The sequence below is a fragment of the Colias croceus genome, chromosome 11, assembly GCF_905220415.1.
Source record: "Colias croceus chromosome 11, ilColCroc2.1".
NCBI classification, from domain to species: domain Eukaryota; kingdom Metazoa; phylum Arthropoda; class Insecta; order Lepidoptera; family Pieridae; genus Colias; species Colias croceus.
Genome location: NC_059547.1, coordinates 1413399 through 1435107, shown reverse-complemented (window position 1 = coordinate 1435107; position 21709 = coordinate 1413399). Strand labels below are relative to the sequence as shown.

The window sequence follows — 21709 nt, the reverse complement described above, 5'->3', positions numbered from 1 at the left end:
CGTCATAATTGCAAAATATACAATGGACTTTAGCATTAACTTCCGAGTATGATACTTGAGTTCTTTTTAAGTTATTGTGTATAATAATTGGAAGACTAAATATAATTTTAGCATAATTCACAATTCCATCACTACCTTAAATAAAAATTATGGCATTGACAACGCAAATGTAATTGATGTTTACTAGTTTCTTGAAAAATATTGTTCAAATAATATATTGACTTCAGATTGCACCTAATAAGATTATAAGACTAATTTAAATCTATAGTAAAAGCCACTATTAATCTCAAAAACATCAGTAACTAAATGTTTCAGTGAGATATGAGGAATTGTAAATACAAACACAAAATGCAGTTTTTTTGGAGTTTATTTACTTACAGTCCTATACCGTCACATCACTTCTTGGCTGCGGCACCTACTTTGGATTTTTTGGTACCACGCACCTTCTTCATTCTGTTCTTACGTTCCTTACGCTGTTTGCGTGTAGGCCTCTTCTTTTCATACAGGCCGTGGCGGGCTAACCTGTGTTTAGGCTCGAACTTCTTAGCAAAGTCAAGGGTATCGTAGATAAGTGCGAATCCTGTGGACTTGCCGCCACCAAAGTTCGTCTTGAAACCGAATACGAAAACAACGTCAGGTGTCACTTTGTACATTTTCGCAAGCTTTTCACGGATTTCTGTTTTGCTGACGGTGGGCTTGCCTGGGTGGAGGACATCGCAAACCATCTGCTTGCGGGCCAACAATCTGAAAACGATACAAACGTTGTCACATAACCTGTCATCGTGGGGTGGACGCGTTTTACACATGAAACAAACATTTTTCGATGCTTTCTATAATATGCACTTTTACCTGTTGGTCATGAATTTACGAGTACGGATAGTCGCTGTACCTTCACTCATTTTGAAATATTTTTAGGGATTTCGGCGTACTTTACGCACGTGTCTCCTAACAACTTCACAGGGAAAAAGAACGTGTTGGTGTTGCCATGAAAAATGTTCAATTTTCCAACTGTCATTGAAAGCATTTTTGATATCCACCACACTGAATTTTTGTTAAATTTAAATTAAGTTAAAACAATTGTAAATTGTAATATTTCAAACATAATAATCTTACAATATTTACGTATAGTACATTCATATTTTCTATTCGAAAAATATTTTTTGAAGTATGTATTTTGCACGTAACAGAGTTGCCATTACGGACGAGGACGCTATCGACGCTATTGAAAAAAAATTTGTGGAAAATCAAAATAAAGTACCTACCTCCAAATTATGTGCGGATGGTGTAAATAAAAAGTTTTATAGTCTTCAAGTTGTAATCGTATAATCATAAGCTTCTTTAAATCTTAGTCTTCGTTCGTAATTCGTAAATTCTTAATCAGGTTAAATCACCGGCATCGTAGTCTTCGTCTGTTTTTTCTTTATTCCACCATCCCGTATCCCGGACGAGCCCCCAAATTATTATACCTAAATTTCAATCGATAAAAGTATAAATAATTATTATGAACACTTAGTTTTATGTATGAAATAATTATTGAACATTTCATTCCTATTTGCTTGTACATATTTGTTTTTTTTTGAAAATTACAAAAACGAATTTTAAATTAAAATTAAAACACAAATTAATTTATGAAGTACATAATTACTATTCATTAATGTTTATTTTAAGATTCCTATGTTAAAGTTGTACATTATTTATTTTTTCTGTATGTTTCCGTAATTTCGTATAAGTTATAATTTCTCATTAATAAGAATGCATTTAATGCATAGAAATATAATTATATACTTCGATTTAATGATCACTGAATAATATGATACATCTATTTTATTAATTTCAAAAGAGCGCGTATCTAACCAAAAGTCTCAGGTAAATTATTAAGAAGTTTCATTGACGTTGGCGCGATTATTTAAATTGAAATGTTCGTGGTACATAAAAATTTTCAACTTTTAAAAAGCAAAACGGTATGTAGGTAGGTATATAATAATACGTGATAATACCACACATAATACGGTGTTATTATTTAAGAAAATTAATGGTTTGCTCTTTTATTAGTTAAGTTGATATTATGCATTCAGGAATAAAAAATGTATTGACGTTGGTAAGTACGACGTTTCTATGGATAGGTAATTCTTAATTCTATAATATATTATATGGCTTATAATATAGGGATTACATCAAGAACTTGTTACGAAATTTGAAACAACTTCCAAAGGAATATAAAACGCGATTTTGTTTGTTTCAATGTGTTTCTTGTAGGTTGTTTATTAACATATTTATTGTGTACGCCTGGCTATAATTTTTGTTGCATTACGATTATAGGAGTATTGCTACTACTTTACGAACAGGCGCTATTATAGCAAAGATTTTCTTAATTCTTTTCATGCCATACAAGTAAAAGTTGTATAATGTTATTATAGACTCTATTACTTATGGGAATCATAAATCCCCAATGACGTCAGAGTTTAACCGCGCACCCTTAAAAACACCGTATTCTACATCAATATTCTATAAAAAAACAACTTAATGTTATTATTACACAAATCGCTCTCACGGGACCATGTCTCCATAACGAGCAAATATTTTGTTTTCTTGCAAAGATTAACTAAGCTCAGACTTGCCAAATAGCATAATTTATAAAGTAATATAACTTACTAGATTTCCGCCTGCGGCTTCGCCCGCTTTTTCAAAGGAAAACCCGCATAGTTCCCATTCCCGTGGGATTTCCGGGATAAAACCTATCCTATGTGTTAATCCAAGTTACCCTCTATATGTGTGCTAAATTTCTTTGCAATCGGTTCAGTAGTTTATGCGTGAAAACCATACATACATACATACAAAACTTTCCTCTTTATAATAATATTAAGTATTTCTATACTAGGTATACTTCTGTATAGATATGCCACAAATAACTGAAATAACTACACGAGAATATTTTGTAAATTACAAAACTTTTAATTAATTTAACTATGTAGGTAGTAATTACTTATATTCTTCTTATTAAACACTACTTGATAACTTGTAAAAACTGTATTTATTTACTTTACATTCGATGTCCGATTAATCTTTTAAGTTGTTAATTATCGTAATACTTTACACTACTGTTATAAGTAGCTTCGATGAATTAAACATGTGATAACAAAATTAAGACATACTGAATCATACGTCTACGCTATTTTTTACGTACAAACTTCAACGTGATGACGTCACGTCTAAGACCATCGAACGAGACCCTTCGCGGCCCATGCGGTTCCATCGATTGTGCGTATTCACGGTAAGGCAGGGAGGGGCGGGTGGGATCTTCATAGTGGTTTCCACTACGATATTATCGATCGTTCCTTGACGCTAATTTCATACGATAACGTGCGTTCAAACTGGATGGTCCCGTGTAACGGAACAGAAAGTCGTCGAACCGGTAAGTGTGCCAAATTCATTTATTATCATTAATTTAAATTATACAGCTCTATGTTATATATTAATCGTGGTACTTTTTTCGTATACAAATTCGTGTTGCCACGTGGTATTATGGTGTTATAGACTAGGTATAGTGGTAGTGTTATTATGGGTTTATGACTGTGTGATTTTTCCACGTTTGTATTAATATGAAATCACTTCATGGTATTTTTCGATGTGCACGTGTTATATTTTAGTTAGAAAACGTACAGGCTCTCTTTTTAATAGGTCACGTGGTTATCATTAAGCAACGGTGACCGATATTTATAAACCCCATGCATATTTTTATCATAGTTCATAATTTTATAACGTTCACATAATACATAATTATATTATGAACATAATACCTACTTGGTATATTTCCTTGAGCAGACGCCAGACTGTCTGTCCCTGGAGCATGACCTGGCTCAATATTCCAAACTGTAAGAACGATAGAGCGAAAAACGTGATTTACTTCTGAGTTATATAGGTACCTACTACCTACTATAGAAAAAATATAGCTAGATATTTTTAAAAATTATTATATAGTTACCTAGAATAGGCATTTATTTCCCAATTTTTCAATAACTGGTTGAATTTATAATTATTGTAGAGATTTATTATATGCCTAAAGGTTATTTGACCGCCTCCTTGGTACAATGGTTGACGCGTGAGCGTAGAACCGAGGGGTCCTGGGTTCGATTCCCGGTGGAGACGAAGAAAAAAAAATGTCTCGGTCTGGTAGGACACAGAAGGCTGATCACCTACTTGTCTCTAAAGAAATTCGATCAGTGAAACAGATGTATAATGCATCTGCCCCTTACCCCACTAGGGGACATGGGACTTCACTTTATATAGGTTATAGCTGAAAGTTACGCCTAAAGCCTTATTCATAGAAATCTAAATAACAAGCCTTATTCATAAATCATAACAATTATGAAGTTCAATCAGTAAATATTTTTGTTGATTGTTGGCCAGCTCGCCAATGGTTAAATGATTACACAAGAAGTAGCTAGGTACTACGAATATTATAAACATGAAAGTTTTATAGATGGGTTTATGTTCGTTACTATGTTACGTAAAAATAGCTGATTGTATCTCTATTAAATTTTGTTCGGAGATATACCTAGTACTTATGTTAGTTGAAAATATACTTTTTTCCGCGTGCTTTTTAGACCTGTAGCTGTAGGTACAAGACTCGGGCTTTAGCTAGTCATTTCTATAGATAATCTTAGTTGTCTATATTGAGACTAAAACAAAAGAGGGAAGAGCTAAGAGCACCATAAATAACATCCCCTGTTTAAACATTAACTAGCCGGTGGGAATAACCGCGAAGAAATTTATGTTGGGCTCTATTGTTATGACCTCTACCTGCTCTGATATATTTATTTATTCTTTGTAGTTAATACAAAGAAACAGGAGAAACAATATAACATACAAATATAGGCTCATAGATTATAGAGAATAGGGCCATAAATTCCGTCTTATTGCTAAAAAAACCTAAAAAAAAACAGTCTCTAGCAGGCAACTGGGGTGGCAAAAAATATCAGACGTGCACATATGATCGCGATGGCACTAACAATAACGTAATTAATTAAAAAAATATCAATCAATCAATCAATAATAACTATTATATATACTATATTTCTGGTCTTATGAGCATATTATAAGATTAAACATTGCATACTTATAGACAAATCATAAAAAGTAATAAAACCAAAACCAAAAAAAATATTTTTAGAATGTTTGCAATATTTCAATATCAGATTAATTGGTTCACCAAAAGAATGTTGTAGGCAATTTTGTTAATGAAGAACCACGATCTTACGGCGATAAAATAAAGTCAAGGCTAGACAGACTATTAGAAATAGGGAAAAAGCGCCCTATAAAAGTGCAGTTCATGGCCATATAAACTATTTTTAACATTTGGTAGACGCGCAGTATCTGTGTTTTGTAATATTTTTATAAGCTTCCTGGGTTCATTTATACTCTATATAAAAGACTTATGAATGATAAGTTTCATATGATTCGACAATAATATGAAGAGTCAGCTGGTAACTGCGATATCATTGTCATTTATTTCGTTGATCCTTGTAATTTAATAACGGATGTTATGGCTATATTTTAATATCAATAATTTCACCGTACAATTACTTAAATTATCATAGAAACGTGTCTATTGTCTATTATAATTATGATAGATTGTGATATTTATCTTTTCAGGAGCAGAGCTTTGTGGTTTCAAAGACTTCGCACTACAATTTTTAACTTTTTAAGACAGTGACGACCTTGCATGGGTCACTTTAAAACTGCCTACTTCAGCCCTTTGATAAAGATCTTCATGGTACCTGTTGAAAACAAGCCGAATACCTTAAAACTAAACAGCGTGGCTAGACAGTCTAGTAGATATTCAGCCAGAGATCCAAGATTAAGACGTTAATCTTTTATTTGAATCAGTCCCCACTGCCAGTATTATTTGTAACATAGTAAGATATGGAGTTAGACGAAAAGTCATCTGTAGTATTGAGAAATCGCGCGCCAAAAGATAAATTAAAACCACAAGATGCAGTACGTGAATCTTTGCTAACCGATTCGACATCGGGTATAGTCAAAGGCGATGATGATACTACAAGTATTGGTTCCACATCCTTCTCTAGTCCAGAAGTCGAAGTTAGTAATAAAGACCTACTTGCCGTTAATAGTAAGGAAAATCATAAAGATCTCGATGGAAAGTGCACAAAAGTGAATATCGATACAGACAACGAAACAAAAGAAAATCATGTAAAGGGTAATGATGTGAAAGAAAAACAAAAGCTTATTAAGATAGTCGAAGTTCCTAAAGCAAAGATACCAGATGGTGGATGGGGATGGGTGGTCGTATTTTCTTCATTTGTCATCTCAGTGATCGCTGATGGTATTAGTTTCTCGTTTGGATTACTGTATATGGAATTTCTTGAAGAATTTAAAGCTAGCAAAGCGACTACAGCATGGATTGGCAGTCTGTTCATTGCTGTACCTCTTTTATCGGGACCAGTAATGAGCGCTCTGGTGGATAGATATGGCTGTCGAAGTATGACAATATTGGGTGGTTTGATTTCCACGCTTGGTTTTGTATTAGCGTCGGTTTCAAATTCAATAGAATTGATGATGTTGACATTTGGCGTGATCGCTGGGTTGGGCCTCGGTCTCGTATACGTCACTGCGGTTGTTTCCATCGCTTATTGGTTTGAAAAGAAACGGAATCTCGCTGTCGGTTTAGGAGCTTGTGGTACTGGAGTTGGAACATTTATTTACGCTCCAATGACACAATATTTTATAGAAGAATACGGTTGGAGAGGAACGATCCTTTTGTTGGCTGGTACTTTGCTTAATTTGTGCGTGTGTGGGTGCGTTATGAGAGATCCCGACTGGTGGATCTTGGAGCAGGAGAAGGAGAAATCTGAAAGGGAAGAAGAGAAATCTGTAAGAGATGATCTGAAATCTAAATATTCCAGTTCCGCCTCAATTGCCAATTCTGTTTCTTATAATGATGAGTTTTCGCGTGGTAAGAATATGAAGCGTCTTATATCAAAGGGTGTTTCAGCGGAGAAAGTGATAAAAGATGAAGTAGCTACTATAAGACGTCGTGAAATTATGGTGTTAATGAAAAAGAAGAATGATGAGAGGAAAACCAGATCTCTTATAGATATGCCATCGAATATGAGTAATGTTGTTGAGGTATGTTGTATATTTTATACATAAAATTGATCTATAACAGTGCCTGATAATGAATGTTAATAATAATATAACTTTCTATAATTTCAGATGAACAGCGGCTTTACGAACACAAGTAAAGAGTGTGATGATAGCATGAAGTACGTGTCATTTGCAAGTAACTTGTTCGATCGAGATTTAGCGTTAAGGAAAACTCTACAACCTAATGTGGTTACTCAGCCGATAGTTAAAAGTAAAGATGACGTAAAAGATAACAATGCAACTGCCGAAGGTACGAAAGGCGAAGGGAAATCAAACGACGATCAAAAAGTAATAAGAAGATCAATGTCCGGGTCAAAAGAATTGAAACCGCTCTTGAAACAAGACAGCAAAGACAATAGACGTGATTGGTTTAAAAAGCAATTATCTGTTAATCATCATTATTTACGCGATTTGAAGATGCCATTAAATTCTATAAGCCATAGGAACGCGATTTTGAATATAAAGCGTTATAAACTGAAGGCATCGTCTTGTCCTGATATATTTAAAAATTCCATGATGACGGTTAATGAGGAAGAAGAGGTGAGTACAATTTATTTAATTTATTTTACGACGATATTACACGCGGTTTCACTCACGTGGCTCCGCTTCTGTTGGTCTTAGCGTGATGATATATTGTAGCCTATAGCCTTCTTTAAAAGCCTGAAAGACTTTTGCAAATCTGACCAGTAGTTCCTAAGATGAGCGCGTTAAAACAAACTTTGTCGTATTAAGTACTAGCTGTTCTCCGCGGTTTCACCCGCATTGCTCTGCTCCGTGATAATATATAGCCTATAGCCTTCCTCGATAAATGGGCCATCTAATATCGAAAGATTATTTCAAATTGGACCAGTAGTTTCTAAGATTAGCGCGTTCAAACGAACAAACAAACAAACTCTTCAGCTTTATAATATTAGTATAGATAAATTATTTTAAATACAAATAAAATAAATAAAATACTTTAAAATCAATAATCTGTCGCGCATAAAACGTAATTGCCACTTGGAGGAAAGAAGGCGCAGAGACAGACTAGACTATAAATTAATTATTATTTTTAAAAACATTCTATTTTTGCTACAATGATGACAGTGGTTAATTTTTAACTTGACCTACTCTTGCGTTTTCGTAACGCAGTATATTAAACTCGCTCTATTACTTCGCTTGTAAGACAAGGTTGTTAAACCTTTATTATGTATGTCTGTATCTTTATCATGCATCAGGTGAAATCTACATATAACATAATTTAGATTTTAGATGTTACTTGACCAAGTAAATAAAAGAACATAAATTGTCACTGGCAATATGCACCATCACTATATTATTTTTATTGTGTAGTCCTCGCTAGCTAGCTTATAATGACAAGGTTCGCGTTGTCTCTGCCTATATAAGACTAGCTTCCGCCCACGACTTTGTACGTGCATCCCCGTTTTTCCCGTTCCCGCAAGAATTTCGGGAAATCCTTTCTTAGGGGACGCCTACGTTATGACATCTAACTGCACGCCAAATTTCAGCCCGATACGTCCAGTGGTTTGGGCTGTGCGTTGATAGATCACTATATCAGTAACCTTTGAGTTTTATATATATAGATAATAAGCTTTCAGATAAATTCTACTGGTGAAAGTATCTTCAATATAGTATAAGTCTTCTAATATATAAAAATCAATGCCACTTTTCGTTGTAATTCCATAACTCGAGAACGGCTGAACCGATTTCGATAATTCTTTTTTTATTATATTCCTTGAAGTACGAGGATGGTTCTTATGTAGAGAAAACGTTAATATGTACCACGGGCGAAGCCGGGGCGGACCGCTAGTAGTCTATATATAGTTAATCCGATATCTAATCGTTTCATGCTGCAATCTTTATTAGGTGATAGTGCAATCAGCAATGCAAAAGTAAATTATGTATTTACTTAGTTAGAAATAAGAATAAGATTATAAATTCTCAGAAATGTTGCTTTTATTTTTTATACTATCTTTGTTTACAAGTGTTTTCTTCTAACCTTAATAATTAACAACTAGACTCACAATCACGCTTTAAAATTGTCCGAGGCAAAACTCTACGCGCCTATTTAATAGGCAGTTTTCTTATGAGCAATACACTACACAATACACTTTGAATATTACTACCACGAAATAAGGTTCTAATTGCAATTATTTTTTTATACAACTCCGCTGTTATTTTAGACGACTTTAATAGGCGATTGTGAGTGTATTTCTTTAAAACATTTTGATATGCGATTGTGAGTCTTATGGTTTATTATTATGAGTTTTTCCTGTTCTGTGTTATTATGATAACAATATATTATGCCTTATTGTCTACAGAATTGGTACGACGATTGTGTCACAGTACTACAGGATATGTTTAACGTTGAACTATTCAAAGAGGTTACATTCATAATACTTTGTGTTGGAACAATTATTATATTTGTATGGTTTATTGTACCGTATTTCTACCTCGCTGAGCACATGGTGAACAATGGGTATAATGATGATGATGGAGCCGTGATGTTGAGTTTGATTGGTATCACCAATACTATTGGAATGGTGAGTTATTTGTGATTTGATTGTGAGTGTTGCATGCTCGAGTTTTAGGGTTTTTAAACGCGATTTATTTGAAACGTCATGATTAATAAGGATACAGGCATGAAATTCTTAAAAATATAGTTGTATAAATAATGAATAAATCGCATTTATAAACCGTTAGAAAGTAAATTATTTAGAATAATTTAGGTAGTTATAAATGATTTTATTTAAAACATCAGCTCCGCCTTGGTTAAATTTGAAATAGTAGGTACAAGTTTAAAAATAAATGGTCAATCCGGCATTACGTTCCTTGCATAGTAGACATTAGAGTATCAAGTCCCAATTACCTATATCTTAGAGGTACCTATAAATAAATTAGGAAAAACTTAGCCTATAAATTTCAAACATTAGACAGAGCGAGAAGGTACAAGTACATTATCCGTACTTCTATTTTCTGAAAGAAACGTCGATAAGCTGCTATCTCTTGCGCGCTTGCGCAAGTGATAATTTGTTGCGCCAACGCTCTCATTTTCACGAGAAATTTAATTCAGAAATAAAAGTCCAGGAAAGTTATTTCTTTTGCAATTAAAAATACCTCTGCATGCTTGGGATATTCCACATTTTTATAGAAAGTTCGCTAGACCATCTAGAACAGTATTACACATTATTTTACATTACGCTTTTAGATGCTGTATAAGTTTTAGAAACTACTTTTATCTCGCTCACCAAACTTTCATGTCATAAAGGTACTTACTTGATTGGTAAATGCACGACCCTTGTATAAATACATACCTACTTTATCTTTTTTATTTTTATTTTTTTATGTCAGACAGAGCAAGCAAAGGAGCAGGTGGGCCACCTGATGTTAAGTGGTCACCACCGCCCATAAACACTTGTAACACTAGAAGTGTTACAGGTGCTTTGCCGGTCTTTTATGGACAATTAATAAGCTCTTCTTCTTGACATTAAAAAGTCTTGTACCAAAGCTAGGTTAAGATAGGACAGTAGACCGTATGTTTTTAGGTACACAATAAGAAGCTGAATAATATAATACGAATCAATATTTTATTTTGCCTAGGGGTAACCATTATGTAAGAAGACAATATTATAACGCTGGAAATAATATTGCTTTGCATGTGGGGGCTGTATTCTTTCAATCAATCAAAAAGTTCATGACTATTTTACACGGCAGGTTTATACTATACTAAGGCTGCAAGAAAACTTCCGCAAGAAATGTCCGACAGCAGCTTGCAATTATTATAAACCAGCAGTTGCTACATGGTTTAGACATGCAAGCTGCTGTCGGACAGTCTGTCGGACATTTATTGCGGAAGTTTTCTTGCATGTGGAAACGCGGCCTTACACCGAAACATTATTTATTAGTAGGTAGGTAGTTAAGTAATGTTATTTTAAATGAATATTGTATTTATGAAACAAAGTATTGGAAAAAATATTGGAATACAATTTGAAACTAGATATAATTAGCGTTCAATAAATTATGACAAAAATAGAAAATCCAGAAAGCAAATGTCACCTGATATTTACGCATCTGTGCCAAATTCTTGCACTTACCACAGACTAAATATAACCGAAGGTTTTGGATATATTCGGATTTTATCAACGGTAGCTTCGTGAAGTATAAGATTGATATTTTATTTTTTGTTTCGGTTACTGTTCATTTAATTATTGCTGCAAGGCTAAATGGGCAATTTATTGTACCTATGGTTAGATAGCTATGCAGATTAGCCATAATTATTTTTACTTCAAATAAATTACATAGGACAAGAGCTGTTCTAGATAAATAAGTTAATTTTCGATTATTAAAAATAATGGTTAACTGCACTACACTAATCTTAATTAAAATAGGTACCTTTATAATTAGGGATTGCAATCCGGCGTCATTTTCAGTCCGGCCGGATACGACCGGATTCCCATCAATCCGGCCGGATCCGGCCGGATCCGACCGGATTGATTAAATCAAGATGATTTTCGCTTTTTATAAAAAATAAGTGAGTTAATCAAGTGTCACTGCACTTATATGTAGGTAGTTTATAAAAAATAAATCACAAATATATAAAATTGACTTTATTAACCGACTTCAAAAAAAAGGAGGAGGTTATCAATTCGGCCGGTATGTTTTTTTTTATGTATGTACACCGATTACTCCGAGGTTTCTGAACCGATTTACGTGATTCTTTTATTGTTCGATGCGGGATGGTGTCGAATTGGTCCCATAAAAATTTTATTCGGATAGGCACAGTAGTTTTTTAACCGACTTCAAAAAAAAGGAGGAGGTTATCAATTCGGCCGGTATATTTTTTTTTTTTTTTTTTTTATGTATGTACACCGATTACTCCGAGGTTTCTGAACCGATTTACGTGATTCTTTTTTTGTTCGATGCGGGATGGTGTCGAATTGGTCCCATAAAAATTTTATTCGGCTAGGCCTAGTAGTTTTTATTTTATGAGCATTTTTGTCTGTACTCGATGACTTAATTTCAATGTAGCAAGTAACTTTGATTCACTTCCCGGTAACCGATTGAGCTGAAATTTTGTATACGAATGTAAATTGGATAGCGATGAAACATTATCATGACATGGAGCTGATCTGATGATGGAATCGGAAGGTGGCCATAGGAACTCAGTAATATATTGACTCAACTTTATCGAGTTTGGGCTCGTTTGATTCGTGTTGAAAAATACACTAAAAAGTATTAAATAAAAATAACTGCGTTAAAAACAACCGACTTCAAAAACGGAAAAGTAAGAAATAAAAAAGATTTGATATTATTAATTACTACATATTATTTTTATGTGCTATTTATTAAATAGGTTTGAAGTCGGTGCCAAACACTAAGCACTTAGTATTAAGCCCATGCACCGACATCAAACCTTTTTAGTAAATAGCACATAAAAATAATATGTAGTAATTAATAATATCAAATCTTTTTTATTTCTTACTTTTCCGTTTTTGAAGTCGGTTGTTTTTAACGCAGTTATTTTTATTTTATGAGCATTTTTGTCTGTATTTGTAAATGTTGCAAGTGCAAGTTTGAAGTCGGTTGTTTTTAATGCAGTTATCTACTTGTTTCCTAACCAATGTTAAGACAAATAGACAACAAGAAAACAATTAAGTACTGTAGGTAACTAGTAATAATTTTACGACGTAACGAGTAGCTCATTCTTTATAGATTTCGCTTTCACAGATAGATCAACGACGACGACGATCGGCGACGAACGACTCGCACGCATGAACACTACGCACAACGCAGTTAAAGTACCTACTCATCCAACAGCTATATTATTTTCGCACAAACTGCTAGCACCGGATCCGGTCTTCGGATCCGGTATATTGGTACCGGATCCGGTAACCATTAAATGATGCCGGATCCGGCGGATTACCGGATCCGTTTTTCCGGATTGCAATCCCTATTTATAATATAGGGCCCAGTTTTTTAAGTTAGTAGTCAAATCCAAATCCTAACGAAGCTATCTTTACCATTCTCGTAAAAAAACTTCTGCTTTACCTTGTAAAATAAACAATTTTATTACGTAGTAAGAATAACTCCTAAACATTAATTCTCATTTTCCTCCCACAGGTAGGCTTAGGCTGGATAGGGGATTTCCCTAGTGTATCCATCGGCAATCTATACGCCGCTTGTCTTTTATTCTGTGGGGCCTCTGTAGCCGCTATACCCTTAGTGGTCAAGAACTATTGGCTATTGGCCTTCGTTTGTGGAACGTTTGGCTTGATGTTCGCCGCGTCTTTCACTTTTGTACCAAGCTTGTTGGTCAAATTGGTGTCGTTGGATGACTTCACTTCCGCGTACGGGTTGGTGCTGTTGGCGGAGGGGATTGGCCATCTGATTGGCCCACCGCTATCTGGTGAGTTGTTTTCTGTAATGTAATGTAATATTGTGAATTTGATAATGACATTTGGGGGTGTAAAATATGCTTAAGACAGAATGTGTATGATGACTAAATAATAGTGAAATTATAAAATTGTAACTGTTTGGGAAATTTTTATAAGAACAACAGCAATATGTCTGTTTGTCAGTCTCTCATTGAACTCAAAAACTACTGAATGTGGGTGCGTTTTATGTAGTTTTATCCGATATATTTCTAGATGACTACGTATCATCATAAGTATTAAGTGTATGAATTCAGAAGCGCGAAGGGCAGAAGCTAGAAAAAAATATTATAATTCGTAAAAAACAGATTATCATGAAGATACTTAATCTCATCTTTGTATATTCTTACTCTAACTTCTTTTACGATACGCACAGACTATCTAGGTATAAAAGAATGACATCTAGATCTAACAGAATTCTATCGTTCCCAGGACTCATATACGACCTAACATTATCCTGGGAGTTATCCTTTTACCTCGGCGGGGGGTGGATTGTCATGGCCGGAGTACTTACAGCCTTTATACAACCGATCAGGTCTTACCAGCAGAGACGGGAAACGGAGCAAAATAGTGAAATTATATAATTTTTTGTTAAGTGGGATTGGGGTAATTGCAAGGCTTATTCCAATCTAAAAGTTATAGATACTTTCCAGAATGACAGTACGAGTCGGGTAATTGCCTGACTCCTGAGCGAGCGAGAAATAATATTTTTTATGTTGCCATTTTAAAATACAATATTATGAGTGTATTATTAGTACATATGTATACTCTTTTGATACATCAGTGTTTTTAACTAATCTCCTTCGAAACGGCTCGACCAAGAAGCTTATATCCTCTAATACACTGGAGATTGCACTATGACCATTAACTTGAAACAAGAAACTATGACATTCAATGACGTCAGTCATGTTTTTTGTCTCTTTCTGTCGAGTGACCACGCTGGTTTGTAAATTTAGGATTTTTCAAAATAGAAAAAACTAAAAATCATGGTCTATAAATAATAACGACATATATTTTTAACAGTATTTATATTATAATATTATGGTCATACTATATAGGTAGGTACATACAATTTTAATTGGTATAGAATGATAGTTATAAATAACTTTTGGCTACAAAGCTTGGATATGAACCGATATATAGCATTAACATCCTTTGTAAATAGAGGAAAGTTGTGTTTTGCATCAGATGCTGTTTACCAAATTGTTAGCTACTCAGATCTTCTTTTTAAACGCGTTGCTTCGACGGGTCAATTTCAAGCCAGAATCATCAAAGAAAAACTGTTTATAGCAGCCTTGCACAAATTTCAGCTAACTTTACAAAGTTTATTTTTAAAAAGGTATTTTTTTCTGGGTCGTAATCCTCAGTAACCTTGATGGGCACATATATTTCTTTTTATTTTACTTTTTGGAAAGCTGAAATACGTAAAACAAAAAAATATGAGGTAAGTTAAAAAAGTATAAATTTCAATGTAAAAACGAACAATCTTATAACTACATGTGAGTGCAATACCGATGTCATATTGTGTTGTTTCATTACTAGTAACAATCTTTAAAATGGTGTTCTAAATTTTCATCATAATATTGTTATTACAATATATTCTCTTCGCTATCCATAAAAACTCGTCATCATGGTTACCTTACACATGTTAAATCTGTTTATTGAAAACTTGTTGAAAAATGATAAAGTATTAGGGAAATAACAAATTTAACATGACTGCTTACTAAAATGATGCTAAATTAGACAATTTTTGCCATTGAAATGATTCTAAACAGGTAAATGCAGGAGTATTGAGGAATATTGTAAATAACGTAAATATACACTTGCCTGTGAAATTCTATGCCAGAATTTGGTGTCCAAACACTTCTGCAATTTTGCACAATACAATGCATTCTTTATATTCGGAAAATATTCATTAAATAAGCAACAATATTAACTTAAATATTCGAAGCGACGCAATTTTTTTGACACACATGCCATATTGACAAAGTGAGAGTTGCTACAATTTTATTATGGTGACTACCCATAATCAGGGAGTATCGCTTTTTAATAATTGGTTCAGATACTTAGTTTATTTAGCATAAATAATAATTGTCTCATCCAATAATGCTTCTGAATGACGTTGTTGGCAATTTATCAACAAACTCATGTACAAAAACTAACCTTTTGCACAGAATATTACAGCATACATAGTAGCCTTGGGAAAACTTCGTATTAACAGTGGCAATACCAAGTTAGGTGTGAAAGTGATAAAAAACATGAACTGGGCAATATTTTCTTGTTACACGTCAATGTTCATACCGAAATCTCCAGTGTATTAGATATAAGCTTCTTGGGCTCGACACATTTAAAATCAAATTATTCTCTCAAAAGATGTCAGAGATAAATTTTCGAAACTATGTAGGTAAGTACCCTACATTCGCAATTACTCCAATCACGAATGCACTTTTATGACTTAGTATATCTTTAGACAAATCAATTTGATAGAAATTGAAATAGTAATTCACTAGTAATTCGGCTTAAAATATAGTGAAAAAATTCTACTAAGTTTTTGTGCTAAATTTTAAACAAAAGACGAAATCAGAGATAATATGAATAAAACAAACGATTCATTATATTTTAATGTGTAAATTTTTGATAAGTTTTTAATTTGATATTATGACCTTCCGCTGTGGAAACACAAATATATATGTGAATTATATACTTTTTAATCATGTACTTATTTGGAATAAATAATTAAATTTTAAAACATTATTAACCTCAATGATATTTTTAAGGTATAATATTGGTACTAAAGATTTATTCCTTCTAGAAATATTGGTAAATGGTAACTATATAAAAGTGCAGGTTTATAGTTATAATAAAATTCAATACAGCCTCTCAATAAAACACCAAAATAAACTATTGTGAATATAGTATTCGCCTCTCATTTTTCGTAAATTTATTCTTAAATGTTCACTAAAAGAACAAATTAATAAAACGTATTTTATAAAATTTATTACAATTTATTACGCACAATTATTATTACCTATTAATTATTAGAATTATATAGGTACTTAATGCATTTCTAGTCAAATTATAGTATTATTAAATAAACAAATTACTATTGTTATCGCTTTATGACATGTTATTACTTATTATGTAAGGAAATTAATAAATTACAATATTTAATTCTAATACGGAGTTTTATTTTAACCATCTCTCTACGCTTCTAAAACGCCATGAATTAAAAGCATTAATTAAAAATTCAAATTCGTTTATTCAATCAAACTTAACCTAACCTTAGAGATAAATACATTTAGGTATACAACAATACAACTAATAGTAGTTAACATGGTTATAAAAAGGCGATAAAAAATTAAAATAAAATTATAGCGCCTCGGTGATATAAGGTCTCGTTCAGCTCAGCTGGAATCGTTAGCTGGTATACATGTTAGATGCATAAAAAATATACAGAGGTCATAGAGTTTATCCAATCGACAATTATTATGTCTAACCTCAACCTTTGCAAATAAACATTACATTTTTTATTTAAATTATTATTGAAATGTCAATAAATGATAGCGCTTCAAACTTATCATACAAATTGTTTTAAAACAATTATTTTATTTGGAACTATGTATTTTATTTTAATTAAACGTAAAAAAAAAATTGCAAAAAACGACAAAAAATTGCATCGCACGTGACCTTCACGGTTGAATAGTAAAATTCCGCTGATTCCCTGATGAGATGAGGATTACAAAAACAAATAAAACAACCCAGCTATCTAGAGTAAATAATGTTATCGTTTGATAATAATTAAAACCGACATTTGTCGTGAGGAATTTCTGTGTAACGGACGTATTGTGGATACAAAAAATGGGAACTTGCACTACGAGGCGCGACGTTCCTTGTCACGCCTCCTAACAAGCTAGTTCGCTGATGTTGGTTTCGCAAACGCACGTCTTGTGGTATTCGTGAATTTGCGACGAGTTTTTCGTGAGAATTCAATACATCCAGGTATGTTTTTGTGCTATTTCGTACTTTATAAAAGTTATTGTGTTAGTGTTAGGAGGATATGTGGCTCTACATAGCGATTTGCTTATCCTTAGAATTGCAAAGATTTTTGCATATAAATAGCTATATTTTGATGTATTTTGTGTTATTTTTGTTCTTTATAAGATGGGATGAAGTAACTTTTGATTTATGAAATATGAACTTTAACCGTGCAACAAGGTGTAAAATGATTGTCTAATAACCGTTTCAAAATTAGTCCAGGCTCGGTAGAGTTTCACGTAAAAAGCAATTAAATAGCTATTCAAACTGGTTTTATCACACTGTATAAAAATAAATGCTGATATGAAAGAAATCGATTTACATATTATTCCAATATCTTAATTTATTGTTGTCTCACAATGTTTCATAGGTATGAGTTTTTAGTTAGTCCTAAAACTTTTAGTATTTTAAAGACTTTCACTATCTTTCATAAACTTGTAAATGACTCTTATATTTATTAAACTTTGAGTAGGTATATTATAAATGTTCCCTTGAACACCTTCTTTACTCATGTTTATTATTGTTAGTATAAGGTATTGTCTAGAAGAAATCCGAGTTATCGTTGCTTCCAAGAAGCCTGTTATTAAGTTATGGGAGCCTTGTAGTATGACCATACGTTTGTTTTTTGGAAAAAAATGTATATGTATGAAATTTATCGCATTTTAAGAAAAATACAAGGATGACGATAATTTTGCTATTACCTTAATTATGTGAACATCACAATTTTTTTAAAGCTTCAGTTTAATTAAATGAGCTTCAGTTAAATTAAATGAAATTCTATACGCAACAAATACCATTTAAAAGAGACCACGAATCTAATATTTTCAGCCCCTAATTATGTAAGTAGAGTAGACATAACAGTAATTTTTTAATGTTATTCTTAGAGGAATCGCTACAGTCGCACAAAAATACGGTTATTTACAAGGTCCCCAGTGACCATGAATCGGTTGTGGACCTTGAAGCAACAATGACCTTTATCTCGTTACAAAAAAAGATCACAATCGAGCAGCAAAAGTAAAGTTATTTATTACCGGTGTTGACTGCTTCAACGGTGTGTATTATGTAAAATAGTCGCTATTTATTGTGTTTGCCGGTATTGATAAGATTTATTGTTTTTGCATAATATATTACACGCGTATCGTCTAGGTATTGTCTGTGATTTTAGACCCTGTATTGTTCGTACTGTTCTGACAAGCTTGATATTTTTTTGTTCATAAGGTACAAAAGACATGTTATTTGGTAACATACATTTGAAAAATTATTTTTCTTGTGTTCAGCAGTATCATCCTAAAACATAGGTGATTTTTTAAAACCCCACGATAGAATATAATAACATAATTAACTAGCAATATTTTAAAAGCATTAAAAACAATCTGATCATAATCCACATTTTTATAATATTGACAATAAAGAGGTTCTATAATATTTTTTTATCCCAAATTAACAGCCGTGTCCGAATTTTTTAGCAAGTGCGAATTTGTAAATTTCACATTGTATGAATGTGTTATACTTGCGTAAATATTTAAAAAAGTGGATATAATTTATCATTTATGTTATCCCAACTCTGATGATAAGTTTTTTTATTACTTTTAAAGTTTTAATTAACGATCGTGTTATTTACCAGATAGGTCAATAACTTCGGAGAAAATATTACATTTACATTTTTAAATCAATGCGTTCATTCGTTTTTCTGTCCATGTCCGTTCATTGTTTATATTATAATTTAAAAAAGAGCGTGTATGCCGAGCACACGTGTCAGAAGTGAAATTTCTTTGGCAAGATTCAAAGATACATAAAGTTTCAATTCAAAAAATAAAATAACAAATTCCTTCTTCTCAATAAAATATTTTTACTATGACAATTCGCAAAATTACTCCAACGGTTAATTATAAAAGATTAATAAAAGTCATAAATTCAGTTAAATATTGTCCTGATTTTTTCAATTGAATGGCAACCCTAACGTCTACGTAAACAAAGCGTTTTTATGAATACAAAAATCCGGTACCGTGTAGCGGTTTACGCAGGTAACAAAAGCATATTCTTTTATACCTTTTTTTTGTTTTTTATTCGCAAAATACCAAGAAAAACCATAGGACATGTTTGTAATATGTATGTATGCTCCTGAAAGGACAGGCACTTGTATTACTTCTAATGGTGTTCTAAACATCAATATCCAGGTTTTGTAGAAAATTACTACCAATAAAGCGTACTTACTTAATTACAACATAGGTATTGATTAAAAATTTTATCAGGTAATCAAGCATAGTATAGAAATGTATTAATTAAAAAAAATAAAACCAATGTTATGTTACGTTTTCAGTAAAGTTGAATGCCCTTCATAAATTAAAAAAAATGCGTCCATTTTAAATATGTAGACTAAATTTTCCATGTCCTTTGGCTTTTTTGTTGGTTTTTTTTTTTCATACTTCTTCTGTCCATTTTTGGGCTTAACGTGATTAATGGACGAGCCCTGAGCTCAGTATCAAATATCGGGCTGTGACTAACAAATTCCATATGAATAAGTCTAATTTCAGCAGTCACAAGGATCAAATTTAGAATCTCCGTCACTTAGTCACTAGCTACCAGTTCTTTTGTGACGGTTACAATAACCAGAAAAGTTTTATGCGTAAGAATCATATAAATTACTAGCGGTCCGCCCCGGCTTCGCCCGTGGTACATATTAACGTTTTCTCTACATAAGAACCATCCTCGTACTTCAAGGAATATAATAAAAAAAGAATTATCGAAATCGGTTCAGCCGTTCTCGAGTTATGGAATTACAACGAAAAGTGGCATTGATTTTTATATATTAGGATAAATACTTAACAATTTTACTAACCACCATTATTTTCATGAAAAAAAAAACACTTCTTGTCTACCTCAGACCTCTTAACTCTTTCCAAACTTGTTTTTAAAAACTTATGAATGAAATTTTAGGTAACACTGGCCCCCGTGCCATGATGTCTTATAGCAATATTACTTCCAGTGTAGAAAAATGACAGCGTTATATCACAATATACAGATACATACAGTAAGGAAACTTCATACAAAATGTTCGAAATGGCTCCCCCCCCCATCAAGCGTGTTTTCGAGGGTATTGAGGGGGATCGATAGTAGCGGGTGACACATCCATAGATTTTGAATATAGTATGGAAAAAAGTTTAAAGTGATGTCAATTCACATTAAATAAATATCGATTGTTTCAGTTTGTAGCCCTTTCAATAAATTTATTTGTAAATACCGTATCTGACTACAAGTTAAGAGACTATTTTTTAATTTCTATAGATATGGCAGCATGAGTTTTAAATTAAGTTGACATATTTTCTACCAAAATGATAGCTACAAATAGTCACTATTAGGAGTCCAGTCTGTTTAAAGGTCGCATCTATTTTTACGCAATCTAGAAGAGCACGAAAATATAAAAAAATCTTGTTTAAATTTATGTGCATAATTACGTAAATATTAGGGAAGAAAAAGATAGATATTATAATTATTGTATTTTTATCGATACGTGGCGTCTCCACTTTGTCAAGCACTAAGCCTGTCAAACTATTTTCTTTTTCTTCCTAAAACAAAAAGGTAGAGGTTCTATGCTCGTATAATAATAATTTTAATTTATTTTTGCATATTTTGTGTTTTTTAATTTAATTTAATTTATCGTTTTAAAAATAATTTAGTAGGTATACCTATATATGTACAAGTATTGTAAATTCTGGTTTAAAATAATTATTGAATATATTATGTATAATACAAATATCAAGCATTATAAATAATTTAGGTACATTAAATAGCCTTCGGCGTCCATAACAAAACAAGATTTCGAAATATAGCACTGATAAAAACGTATTTACTTTTACAAGCTGTATTAATTCGGATTGTTTCTTCTTGTAAATTCATATTTAGGCTACACCATTTTTGTATTTTAACGGGTTTTAATCTCCAAATTACCACAAAATCAACTGTGAAAAAAAGCAAACAGAAATATACAGGCCGAATTGATAACCTTCTCCTTTATTTTTCAAGTCGGTTAAATACGTCATAATTTCATCGCAGGGGCTTAGTTTCCTAACTGTATGTAC

General features: G+C 32.6%; 3 protein-coding genes across 3 annotated transcripts in view; 2 read left to right on the top strand and 1 right to left on the bottom strand.

Annotated features, from left to right (window-relative positions):
• Positions 1–349: 349 nt before the first annotated feature.
• Positions 350–999, bottom strand: LOC123695448 (40S ribosomal protein S24). Its single transcript, XM_045641308.1, has 2 exons — positions 850–999; positions 350–744 (listed from the first exon to the last, which is right to left on the bottom strand). Exons 1-2 carry the CDS (start codon positions 897–899, stop codon positions 396–398), a joined length of 399 nt encoding a protein of 132 aa, XP_045497264.1. The 5' UTR covers positions 900–999; the 3' UTR covers positions 350–395.
• Positions 1000–3345: 2346 nt separating this feature from the next.
• Positions 3346–14407, top strand: LOC123695603 (monocarboxylate transporter 9-like). The gene is made up of 6 exons (XM_045641504.1): positions 3346–3412; positions 5653–7146; positions 7234–7704; positions 9486–9707; positions 13285–13570; positions 14028–14407. The coding sequence occupies exons 2-6, from the start codon at positions 5923–5925 to the stop codon at positions 14177–14179; spliced, it is 2355 nt and encodes a 784-aa protein (XP_045497460.1). The 5' UTR covers positions 3346–3412; positions 5653–5922; the 3' UTR covers positions 14180–14407.
• A 2999-nt stretch (positions 14408–17406) lies between these two features.
• LOC123695257 (monocarboxylate transporter 9-like) overlaps positions 17407–21709 on the top strand; it is a 29978-nt gene continuing 25675 nt past the window's right edge. Inside the window, exon 1 of the mRNA XM_045641028.1 lies at positions 17407–17594. The gene's annotated coding sequence lies outside the window, so the exon portion shown is untranslated. The remainder of the gene's footprint in view (positions 17595–21709) is intronic.